The 12,400-nt window shown below is 38.5% G+C and overlaps 1 protein-coding gene and 1 non-coding gene across 2 annotated transcripts in view; both read left to right on the forward strand.

Moving 5' to 3' along the window:
* The window catches only part of PNPase (Polynucleotide phosphorylase), a 19,492-nt gene continuing 7,092 nt past the window's right edge, over positions 1-12,400 (forward strand). The window contains exons 1-9 of the mRNA XM_053757362.2: positions 1-382; positions 741-946; positions 1,342-1,552; positions 2,248-2,414; positions 3,131-3,287; positions 9,064-9,277; positions 9,709-9,836; positions 10,288-10,478; positions 11,491-11,645. Of these exons, the coding sequence (XP_053613337.1) occupies positions 267-382; positions 741-946; positions 1,342-1,552; positions 2,248-2,414; positions 3,131-3,287; positions 9,064-9,277; positions 9,709-9,836; positions 10,288-10,478; positions 11,491-11,645 (1,545 nt within the window). The 5' untranslated portion in view covers positions 1-266. The remainder of the gene's footprint in view (positions 383-740; positions 947-1,341; positions 1,553-2,247; positions 2,415-3,130; positions 3,288-9,063; positions 9,278-9,708; positions 9,837-10,287; positions 10,479-11,490; positions 11,646-12,400) is intronic.
* Positions 12,349-12,400, forward strand: part of TRNAY-GUA (transfer RNA tyrosine (anticodon GUA)) — a 90-nt gene continuing 38 nt past the window's right edge. Inside the window, exon 1 of the tRNA in view lies at positions 12,349-12,385. This is a non-coding gene — a tRNA (tRNA-Tyr). The remainder of the gene's footprint in view (positions 12,386-12,400) is intronic.

The raw sequence follows: 12,400 nt of genomic DNA on the forward strand, positions 1-12,400 counted from the left end.
CAATTCATTGTTTCCCATTTCGCTAAAGATCTGTTTCTGTCAAGTCTTTAAATAATCAAACTGCCACTGTCAAATAAAAAATAAAATATCTAACCTATATTTTTAATATAATAGATTTCGATTTTATAAAACTAAACCTAAATAAAGATTATGTTAATATCGTGATGCTATTCATAAAATTAACATCTCTATAAAGATTGCAATTTATAATTTTGTGATATATGTGATATTACCTAGAGTTTGCAAAATAAAACCGATCTTTAAAAATGCTATGTAAAAAGCGATTAATCTTATCAAAAATTAGAGCTCGGGGCAGCTATTACTACAGACATTTCTCATCACAATCTTCATTGGGTACTGCCGACATATCTTTCACAAATGAGTAAGTTTTCAGTATCATTTACTTTTAGGTTAGGTTCAGGGTTACGAAATTGTGTAGCTGAAATTCTGATAAGTAGGTACATATGTGTTGTATTCATGGTCTCGCCTCTATTTTTAATAGAAGGTTAGGTATTTATAATTAGATTCTAACGTTTCTTACATTCATCTTAAGAACAAGTGCCTAAAACCAAAACTCTTATATCTAGCTACTCCATCAGGCGAAGGGGAAAGAGCATAGCTCTAGCTCAAAACCCGAAATCCATTACAAAAAGAATGCTCAAATTTTGAAGATTTTCCTGTAACACAATATGGGTTTTGACACAAGTTATTATTATCAACCAATCATAACTTTTTTTCAGCACTACTCTCAAGCTTTCCACTGGCCAGTATGCTCGCTTCGCAGACGGCGCTTGTGTAGCTACCCTGGGCAACACCAGCGTGCTGTCCACAGTGGTCTCCAAGGCTAAGGCTAGTGGCAGCTCTTTCCTGCCACTTGTGGTAGACTACAGACAGAAAGCAGCGGCTGCTGGAAGAATCCCTACGAATTTCCTAAGAAGAGAATTAGGTATGAGATATTCTGATGCAAAGTGAAATGCTACTATGGCTCTTATATTTATGTTTATTTTTTATTTTCCAGTGGAAAATTCTTTGTATGATGTTGCTAATAATAAAAATAAGTTTTACATTGTCCAAGAGTGAAATAAAAACATTTTATTGCACAGATACAAAATACAATTTTGAACTGGACAATTAGAAAACTGTACAATAAGCAGCCTGATCTCTAGTGCAATCTCTTAAAATTTAAAAATCAATTAGAAAAATTTTTTCATACAAGACTGAATTAACTAAGTGCTGCACTAGCAATAAAATTTTCAGTCAGACTAATGCAGGATCCATTCTTTTTAATAGAACTTTTCTCTGGCTACAAAAAACACTACTATATTTCAATTTGATATCCAGGCCCCACAGAACGCGAGATCCTCACATCACGCCTCATAGACCGTTCACTCCGGCCGCTGTTCCCTCAGAACTACAACTATGATACACAAATAGTGTGCAACATGTTGGCGGTGGATTCCACCAACCCACCGGAGACAATCGCTATCAACGCTGCAAGTGCTGCACTGGCATTATCAGATGTACCTTGGAATGGCCCAGTTGGGGCGGTTAGGTAAATTTTCAGTTCATTAAATTATACTAATTAATAAAGCTGAAGAATTTGGGAAACAATTCAAATGCTCTATGCCCTCTTGTGTGCATTGTGGCATAGTAGCTCTTTGATGAGTGTGGGCGTAGCAAGAAATAAATATTTCAAATGGAAAAGATAGACTAACTTTTGTTATGTAAAATAAAAATATTTGTTTGGTATACTATGTATTTTGGAATTTAAAAAAAATTAAAGTCATAATATCTTCATTTATAGCATAAGTTCTTAAGGCAAATTTTGTATATTGGTTTCAAATATAAAAAAATTATAATTAATTCCACTTTGATCCATGATCCATCTAGGATATTATTTTTCCTCTTAATGGATCAATTGTTGAATTAACTTATTTTGATCATAGTGTTATTCAACTTTTGCATTTTAGACATATATGTTAGTTCAAGGACACACATAACATGAACCTTTTTTATTTAATGTAGCTGATGTTTCAACAATGTTGCAGTTGCCGAGCTTGCAGCTGGCTGCTAATATTACTCTGAAGTAATATTTACAGTGTGAAGTAAAAATAAAATATGTTTATTGGGTATCTATGACAGTGTGAAGTCTGTCTGTAGTGACATGTGCAAGGTTGTTAACCACAGCTGCATAAAATAAAAAAGTTCATCCATAATACATATTTAAGTTTGAACATTCTTCAACAGAGTAGGCCAGATAGACAATGAAGTTATAATAAACCCGACCCGCAAAGACTTGGAGGCGTCCACATTAAACCTGGTCATCTCGGCCACGAAGAGCAACCTGGTGGTGATGCTGGAGGGAAGCGCCAGCGATATACTGCAGCAGGACCTACTGAAGGCCATCAAAATAGGTACGAATGTAAGTTATGTCAAATATTCTTATTTCGATTTTGTACGGCTGCTACAAAATATGATGTCATAAGTAATTATTCGATTTTCATAGGAAATTTTAAATTATGGCAAAATTTCGATCTATGCTAGTATGGCGACTACGTTCAGGCGCGTCCCAATGTTGAAATTGAAAATACCTTGTGTCACTCAGAAATATTGTGACAGGGAATCCGTTGTGTAGTTCTGAAAATTGCCTCCTACACAGAAACATACATACATACATTTCTGTAATTGCTAATGAATTTGTGAAATATTATATAATTTAATATTTTACTTGAAAAAGTGCCTTTCAAATGCTCCGGACTCTCCGTTGTTTTACATAGGTTTTGACAATGACTTGCGTCGACATACGTTTAAATTCCATACAATTTCTGCATTGTTCTGCGTTAATCCGTCGACGGACGTCAACGCAACTGGAGACGACAGAACAATAGAGCCTTAATTGACGTCCTGGGAGAAAAGGCTGCGGTGAAATTTATTGCACTGTTTCTTATCACCTGTGCTTTGGAAGTCGACAGTAGACTTAGTTTTAAGTATATTTTTGACGTCAATAAGTGATGTATATCATCCTACGCTGAATAAAGAATTATTAATTTGAATTTGGCTCTTAGACCTTTACATGTGAGTTTATAATATTAGTGTAAATATAAATTTGCGGTTTTCGATATAATTTTAGGTACCAAAGAAGCTCAACACATAGTGCGAGGTATAGAGCAATTGCAGAAAAAGCACGGGAAAAGGAAAAGAGAATTTGAAGAACCTGTGCCGGTGAAGACTGATGTGGTGGACTCCATTAAGACACTGTCTTCTATGAAAATTAGGGAGATACTTAGGTGAGTGTCCTATTAAATCTTCGCGAAGCCCAGGATTTGTGACAAAAATCAACAGCACTAGCTAATTGCTGCTGCCTACGCGGAACTAGCCGCTCACACTCAAACCTCCACTCGACGGCTCGTTGTACGTAGCGGGTAAGCCCCGTCCTTCTCGCACTCGCAGCGTTTCCGATCTGCCCTACCCCTACCAACCTGTTTACTACACATCGGTGCTGGATGCTCCACACATAGAAAGCGCGCGCATCGAGGTTCCGAAGAGACAGCAGATTGCATCAAGATCGAGCGCAAGTGGGACGGAGATCTCTGTCTGCGCCGCCGCCGCCGCGCCGCTCGGTGTCAAGGAGTACATAACTCACTACTTTGCCGGTGTGACAGCGTCCGTCGTACTGACAGTTGGCACTTTGTCTATGCCATCAGCTGTGAAAGACATTTGGTACTGCGGTGGTGCATTTTAGCGATCTTACATTTGTTTACAATATTATTTCGGATCTATTTTGTTCATCTTATGTTATTGCTGACAGTTGTTTGTTGTATTTAATGAGAAAATACCTTGTAACTCTCGATTATTTGTACTTAGTGTCTGCACGCTATTTGTATGTAGTAGTTATCACACAAAATTGATTGGTAAGTGTACTTTAGAATTTTCCTTCACCTATTTTTGTATAATTTGCTACTTGAATAGAATAACCGATTTGATTTACGATTGGTAGACCGACACAACTGCATAATATAAAACATAGAATAGGTAAGTAGGTCCTTAAAAAGATTTTCGTATTAGCTTTTCTGTCTGCATCTTGCGCAATGCTTAAGCGTACCCCTCCTCAAACCCCAGCTTCGGGATCACTTCCGAACATAACAGCTACACTGACAGAGGCCCATTCCTATCATACATCCCCTGCGGGGTCCTCATGTGATAATATTACCCAACGCGCCATCAAGCGCCCTAGGGATGACTCCCAAGACCTAAAAGACCTCTTCGCTGATATGTTCAGGTCTTGGAAACTTGACCAGGACATAAAGCATAATACCATGCTGTCTACCTTGGAGGAAATTAAGAGTCAAAATGCAGACATTCGATGCTCGATGGAGTTTATGTCCAGTAAGTTTGAAGACATGACCCAAAGAATCTCTTTATTGGAAATGGAACGTAAAAAGGATCAAGAATACATCCAATCTTTAGAAAATAAATTAGATACCCTAGAGCGTAACCAAAAGCTTGCCTCGATTGAGATACGAGGAGTCCCCCAGTCGGAAGGTGAAACCAAGACCCAACTGGTGGACCTCGTCAGAAGCGCAGGTAAGTCTCTCAATGTTCCCTTAAACTCAGCGGACATCAGGGATGTATATAGAACAAAATCTAAACCAGGCGCACACAAACATATTGTGGTTGATCTGAATAGCGTTGTAGTTAAAAATGATGTAATTAATGCGGTTAAATCATTCAATAAAGATAAATCTAAATCTAAGTTTTCAACTACTAGTCTTGGTTTAGTTGGGACTTCCAAACCTGTGTACATCTCTGAGTACCTCTCACCCAAGACAAAAAGGCTTTACCACCTTGCAAGAGCCTTTGCCGCCTCTAATAAATTTGCCTATTGCTGGACCAGCTATGGCAGGGTTTACATGCGCCAACGGGAAAGGGGTCCACTGATCCGCATTGATACTGAGGAAGACCTCAATAAAATCCACATTGACCCATGACTAGTTTCTGAAGGTTTATCGGTTGTTGTTCATCTATATAGTGCGCTCAGTGACCTATTTTGTCCTTTAACTCTACGTCTCTCATATATTATGTTTTATAGTTTAAACTTTTTATGTAATACATGTTGCATATATTTTATCTATACGGTAGTTTCCCTTAACAGCTTAACTGAACTTTTCCCACAATATTCACTACATTCATATCTTAACAGTATAGTGATGTCCTATTCTACTCGAGAACCTAGATTAATTATTATACAGATATCTTCGCTCTTTCCTATGCCATTTTTATTTCAACTATTTAAAATTCCATCCATTGATTGATGTTATAGATAAAATTGACAAATTAAAAGTAGCCGAGGCAAAGTTTTGTCAACCGGAAGATGTTCAAAACGACCTAACCAGTTTTGGTCAAAGTCTGACTGTTTTTTCCCAGAACATACGGAGTATCTCTGCCAACTTACCACAACTTGAGACACTATTTGCAAGGATGAATATCAATATTGATGTCTTGGTTTTAACTGAATGCTGGTTAGCAGTCAATCCATTCATCCCACCCCTAAATGGTTATAATTACTACAAAAGTACAAACAATGACAACCAAAATGCCGGAGTTGTGGTTTATGTCAGTCAAAGTCTTAATGAAGTTGAAGTCGAATTGCCTCCCTTTTGTGAGGCTAACTGTGTATTAGTAAAGATTGGTAAGCATACATTAATCATCGCGATATATCGTTCTCCTTCATTTCAAAATATTTCCATATTCTTGAACTCCTTAAACTCACTTATTGCTAAATACTCTAACTTTTTAAACATAATTCTTGTAGGAGATATCAATATTAGCATAGCCGATGATAATGATTATGATCGTAGTCCTGACTATCTAGATTTGCTTGCCTCTCATGAAATGCTACCAGCTCATAAATTTCCCACTCGACTTCATCGCTGCATTGACCATCTAATAGTCAGGACTAAGATGCCTGCACTCTCGTGGGTCCTTGATACTAAGATAACTGACCACTCTCCCATTTTGTTGGCTTTATCCACTAAGCGTACTCATACCATCATTCCCATAACTAAGTTAATTATAGATCATTCGGCTGTTGCTAAAGATATCAATGATTTGGATCTTTCTCCTGCTCTCAACTCTAGTGACCCTAATTTCGTTGCCTCTTTCCTGACCAAATCTCTATCTGACTGCATTCGAAATAACTCTAGATGTATTACTATATCTCGGCGAAAACGCACTATTAAGCCCTGGATAACTCCAGGACTCCTACGCTGTATGCGTAATAGAGATGCACTACACAGAAAAGTAAAGCGAAATCCTAACAACGAAATTTTACTTTTAATATATAAAAGATACCGCAATTTCTTAGTTAACTTAATAAAGAAACTTAAAAGAGAATTTGACAAACAAGAGCTAACAAAAGCTGGTAAGAACCCGAAAAAAATTTGGGAATCGATTAGGAACATCACCAATACACATAAAACTACCTCGGGATCCGAAGAACTTCTTACTCTCAAATCTACACCTCTTGACTCAGTCAATCATGTAAATTCATATTTTTCCAGAGTTGGTGAAACTTTGGCCAGTAACATTTCTAATAATCGACCCCCCTCCAGACCTCAAAGGATCAACCCATCCAGATCACAATCCTTTGTTATACAACTCACTGACGATGATGAGATTATGAGACAAATAGATTCGCTTAAATTTGACGCAGCTGCAGGCTGGGACAATATCTCACCATCAATAATAAAAACTCATAAATCAAAGCTTACTCCTGTTTTAGTACACTTGTGTAATCTCTGTATTGAACAAGGAGTGTTCCCTAATGTCTTCAAAATTGCCGTAGTCCTCCCAATTCACAAGTCTGGCAGTAAGAATTTGGTTGAAAATTATCGCCCGATTTCTATTTTACCCATTTTGTCCAAAATTCTTGAACGCCTACTTAATAAACGCCTTATACAGTACCTTGAACAAAATGACCTTCTATCACACCAACAATTCGGATTTCGCGCCAAACGTTCTACTGCCCAGGCGGTCGATGCTCTCACTGACTCGGTTTCCAACGCTCTTGACAGTAAACTGAAATGTCTCACGGTCTTTCTCGATCTCGCGAAAGCTTTTGACACAGTTTCTATTCCAAAGCTACTCTCGAAACTTGAGACCTTAGGGATAAGGGGTACCCAACTTAAACTCTTCCGAAGCTACCTCAGTGATCGTTCCCAACGTGTCAAACTAGGCTCATATACCAGCAATGACCAGAGGGTGTCCTTCGGTGTACCACAAGGTAGCATATTAGGCCCAAGCTTGTTTCTAATATATATTAATGAGTTATGCAATCTCGACCTTGAAGATGGTAGTATCCTTTGTTATGCGGATGATACAGCTCTAACTTTTGTTGGTAAATCGTGGCCGAAAGTATACCAATCTGCTCAGAAAGGGCTAGATCGAGTCAATGAGTGGCTAAAATATAACATGCTAACATTGAATGTTGCTAAAACATCTTACCTGTGCTACAGAATTATAAATGTAAACCTGCCCAATACCAATACACTTAAATTAGTCTGGCATAGCCAATCATCGCCCTCTTGTGAGTCTGGTACTTGCGTCTGTCCAACCCTGAATGTAGCCACTACTGTTAAGTATTTAGGCGTCACAGTAGACTGTAAATTGACTTTTGAACAACATATTTCTATTTTGTCATCTCGAGTTCGTAAATTGATTTATGTTTTTAAACAATTACGTTCCGTGGCAGATTTTAAAATTCTAAAAATGACATATCTGGCCCTTTGTCAATCAGTCGTCACTTATTGTATCACAGCCTGGGGAGGTACAACGGCCAATCATCTCATTTCTCTCGAAAGGGCTCAAAGGGCTATTCTTAAAGTTGGTGCCTTCAAACCATATCGCTATCCGACCTCTGAAATTTACAAATTGTGGCAAGTTCTCACTGTTAGGCAGCTTTTTATTCTATATACTATTTTACGGTTTCATTCAGTAATAACGTACACGCCTGCTATCCTGCAAAGACGTAGGCTGAGTCTTCCTATTCCAAAATATAACACAATCTTCGCTCATAGATTCTTTGGATTTTTAGGTCCGTTCTTGTATAGAAACCTTAATACTAGGCTCTCAATAGTAAGTCTTAACAAATTCTCATGTAAAGGGACTGTATCCAGTTGGCTGATGCAACGCAATTATGATCAGACAGAAGAACTACTACACCCTATCGTCTAATTGCACAATATTTTCTTATTCTAGTGTCTGTCATCATGGTTACTGTTATTGCTATTGCTCATATAACTTTGTTTCTAACATAAATGTATTTCATCATACTCTGAGTTGTTTTTGTGGGATCACCTAATCTAGTTTAAATACTTTACTACTTTAAATTAAAGTTGTTAGGCTTAAGTGGTTTAGAACTTTGAACTATTTAAATGTATTAAGATTTGAACTTTGAACTATTTTGTTGATTTACTGCATGATTTTGGCTCCCGTACTTAGTAGTAATTATTCACTGATCCCAAGATTACCCTAATCGTAGGGCTAAGTACGGAAGTAATCGTATATATCGTTTAATATCTAAAACTCTTAATTTGCAGAATTGTAATAATATTACCTTAAGTTACTCACTTAGTTACCGTTTATTGTGTCATACCGGGCGGGGGACCTGGTGACCTGCAATACAGGTTCTTTTGACACCTAGTGTAGGCACCAGATCTCCACAACGATTATTGTCCACAGGTATATTTTCTAGATATAATAAGTACTACTACACATTTATACTTAAGGCCATTTTGTTGTGGAGTAAATAAACGTATTTTTATTTTATTTTATTTATTTTATAATTCTATGGTTTATCTCGCAAATAATATTTTTTTATTATTATTTAATTTGAAGTTTTCCCGCATACTCATATGTGCACTTGCAAGTTGTTGAAACAATTCATTCAGGGTCGGCAACACGCGTGTTGCAGGTGTGAGGCTGCGGTGACCACTTACCATCAGGTAGGCCGCATGCGTGCCATATTGATAGTATAAAATATTATAAATAACTTTTTTCTTTTAGCGACCACAGTCACGACAAAATGTCTCGCGACCACGCGATATCGGACCTCCGGCAAACAGTCCTGAACCAGCTCAGAGACACGGAGATAGACGTGGGTGTACTACAGGACTGCTTCAACGCAAATGTCAAGGAAATATTCAGGGAAATGATTTTCGAGACCGACGTGCGTTGCGATGGTAGACATCTGGATGAGCTCAGGAAAATTAGCTGTCAGGTATGGAAACACCGTATGTTTTCATACTATATTCCTAATCCTATCCTAACTAATATTATCCTAATTAACAACCTCTGTGGCCTAATGGTCATTAAGCCAGACTGCTACACTGGAGGTCCCGGCTTCAAATCCCGGTCAGGTCAACATGGAAAATTATCTTTTTCTGATTGGCTCGAGCCTTGGATGTTTATCTATATATGTATTTGTTATAAAATATTGCATCGTTGAGTTAGTATCCCATAACACAAGTCTCGAACTTACTTTGGGGCTAGCTCAATCTATATATCCTGATATATTCATTTATATCCTCGCATGGATATCGTACCAAGAGATTAACACAAGAAACATACTTTAAAGTAAATTAAGAGACATATACTTTAACGTAAAGTTTAAGTATGTTTTAGCTTTGAATTAGAGGATATATTTTCCAGGTGTCTCTCTACGAACCGCTACACGGCAGCGCACTGTTCCAACGCGGCCAGACTCAAGTGCTGTGCACTGTCGCGTTTGATTCTCCCGACAGTGCGCTTAAAATGGACACTCTCACTATGCTGACCAGGTAAAGTCATATTTTTTTTCTGATATAGATGGATAAGAAGTATGGGTCGTGACCCACGGACACATTATGGATTGGCGGGTTTTAACGACTGCACATACACCCGTATCCAACGGGTTAACGTGCCTCCCAAAGCGCAAGCTCAAGAAAATATATTTTTAGTCACCCATCCAGTGAGAGTGTCATGCCGCAACGCTACACTGGAGGTCCCGGGTTCGATCCCCGGTCAGGTCGAGATGGAAAATGTTTTTTTTCTGATAGACCTCGGTTTGGATGTTTATCTATATATGTATATGTTATAGAATACAGTATCGTTGAGTTAGCATCCCATAACACAAGTTTCGAACTTTGTGGCTGTGTGATTTGTCCATATATATTTATTTATATATTTAGTGTCGTAATTCCGCCACTATCACCGCCATTGAGCATCTCTATGTTCATATTTCTCTTTTAGTGGTATAAAAGAGAAGAGCTTCTTCCTCCACTACGAGTTCCCGTCGTACGCGACGGGCGAGGTGGGGCGCGGCGGGGCGCCGGGACGCCGCGAGGCGGGGCACGGGGCGCTGGCGGAGCGCGGGCTGCTGTCGGTGGTGCCCCTCCTGCCCTACACCGTGCGGCTCACTGCCGAGGTGCTCGAGTCTAATGGTGAGTACGGGTGAATTTACTTTCTACCAAACCTACCATTTTCTATCGAAATTGATAATTTCCTACCGAAATATATAAATTTTACTTTTTGCCGTACTTGTTGGAGTCTTAAGTTAATCTATATATAAAACTTTTGCGTTACTGAATGACTGACTGACTGACAGACAACGCACAGCCGAAACTACTGGGCGTAGAAAGCTGAGATTTGGTGTGTAGATTCCTAGGACAGTGTAGGGGAGCACTAAGAAGGGATTTCCTGAAATCCCCACGGGTAACGGATTTTACTCACATACGAAGTTGTGGGCAAAAGCTAGGAAATTTTACTATATTTACATTTATGACTATATACTGTAGTAGTATAGGTTGTATGTGCTATATTATTTATATTTAAATATTTATGTTAGCATATATTTTGCACCCACATAGCATTATATATGATATCCAAAGGTTATTAGTGCTTTTAGCACTAAATCCACGTAATATACTTTTACAGATAATATTGATGTGAGCTAAAGCTTAAAAAAATAAATAAATTGTTGGCAGAATTGTCATTTCCTATTAAAATGCCGTCGATTTCATGCTTTTCTTTATGCCGGCTCCACAATATTCTCGAACAGGGGCCCCCCGATTCTCACGCAATCGAAGTTCATATCATATCAAATGTTCTCAATTTTTTTTCGAATGTAGTTTAGGAAGGCAAATTTGCAATGGGAAAAATCGATCGACTGATCTCTTTTAATTGGGATTTTTCGTAAGTCAAGTAACCGTGTTAAACCTTCTAAATAAATTGGTGAAATGGACTTCCATCTTCGATGAGAATCGAGCCCCAGTTCGCCAACCTTTGGCGGATTCGGTATACATTGCCGATTTTTCATTACGGTAAATAAAAGCACTCACACAAACTGCGCAATGCTCGTGCATTCGCCTAAACATCTATGCAAGTTCGGGAGCCTATATTGGAAAAAAAAGCACCACCTTTTTTTTTTCTTAAGCTTCCAACAACTATTCGTAGGGTCCAGCTCAATGGCATCAGTGTGCGGCGGGTCGCTGGCGCTGATGGACGCGGGCGTGGAGCTAGCGGCGCCCGCGGCAGGCGTCGCGATAGGTCTCGTCACTAAACTGCACGCGGGGCAAGTCGCAGACTACAGGATCCTCACGGATCTGCTGGTGAGTGAGCATGCAAAACGATTTGATTGTATCTGTAGGGTGCAGCTCATTCGCTCGTCTTCTAAAGTGCACGCGGGGCAAGTCGCCGACTACATGATCCTCACCGACCTGCTGGTGAGTGGCTATAGCATACTCTTTGATGTATATAAATAGAAGTAACTTGGATTACCTATCAAATAAGTCGATTAGTAAGAAGAAGAATAGTCGAGATTAGTAAGGCGCTTTGGTTTCCAAAGTTTCCAATGTTTTTATTACTTTACGTTTTTATTAAGTGTTCCAATGTTTTTATTACTTTAGAAAACTTTATCAAATCTGCGTTTTATATTTTCTATACTTAGAAGACACATCTTTTTATATAAATAAGTCTTTATTATTGTGAAGATAAACAACTTTTTGTCACTTCAGGTAACATCTTACGATAATTTCACCGTAATTGATTTGATGTGTCTGTTTGCCGTTTGACCGTAGCCATTTTTCTATTGGTGTGAAAATCGATATGTACTATTTTTGTTACAAAACAAGTGTCGCTCAAAACATGTAACGCTCAAAAATTAAAACGGAGCCGCATACAAACACTAGTTAATTTGAATTACGCACGTGTGACGCAATTTTGTATTCAATCAACGGGCCAACTCGTTCTACTTTCAACATTATTACATAATGCACGTTTAATGCTTTTTACATATTGGCGTACGATAGTAAGCCTTCGATAGCTCAGTTGGTAGAGCGGTGGACTGTAGTTGGTTTGGGAATTG

Source organism: Plodia interpunctella, chromosome 17 (genome assembly GCF_027563975.2).
Source record: "Plodia interpunctella isolate USDA-ARS_2022_Savannah chromosome 17, ilPloInte3.2, whole genome shotgun sequence".
Taxonomy (NCBI): domain Eukaryota; kingdom Metazoa; phylum Arthropoda; class Insecta; order Lepidoptera; family Pyralidae; genus Plodia; species Plodia interpunctella.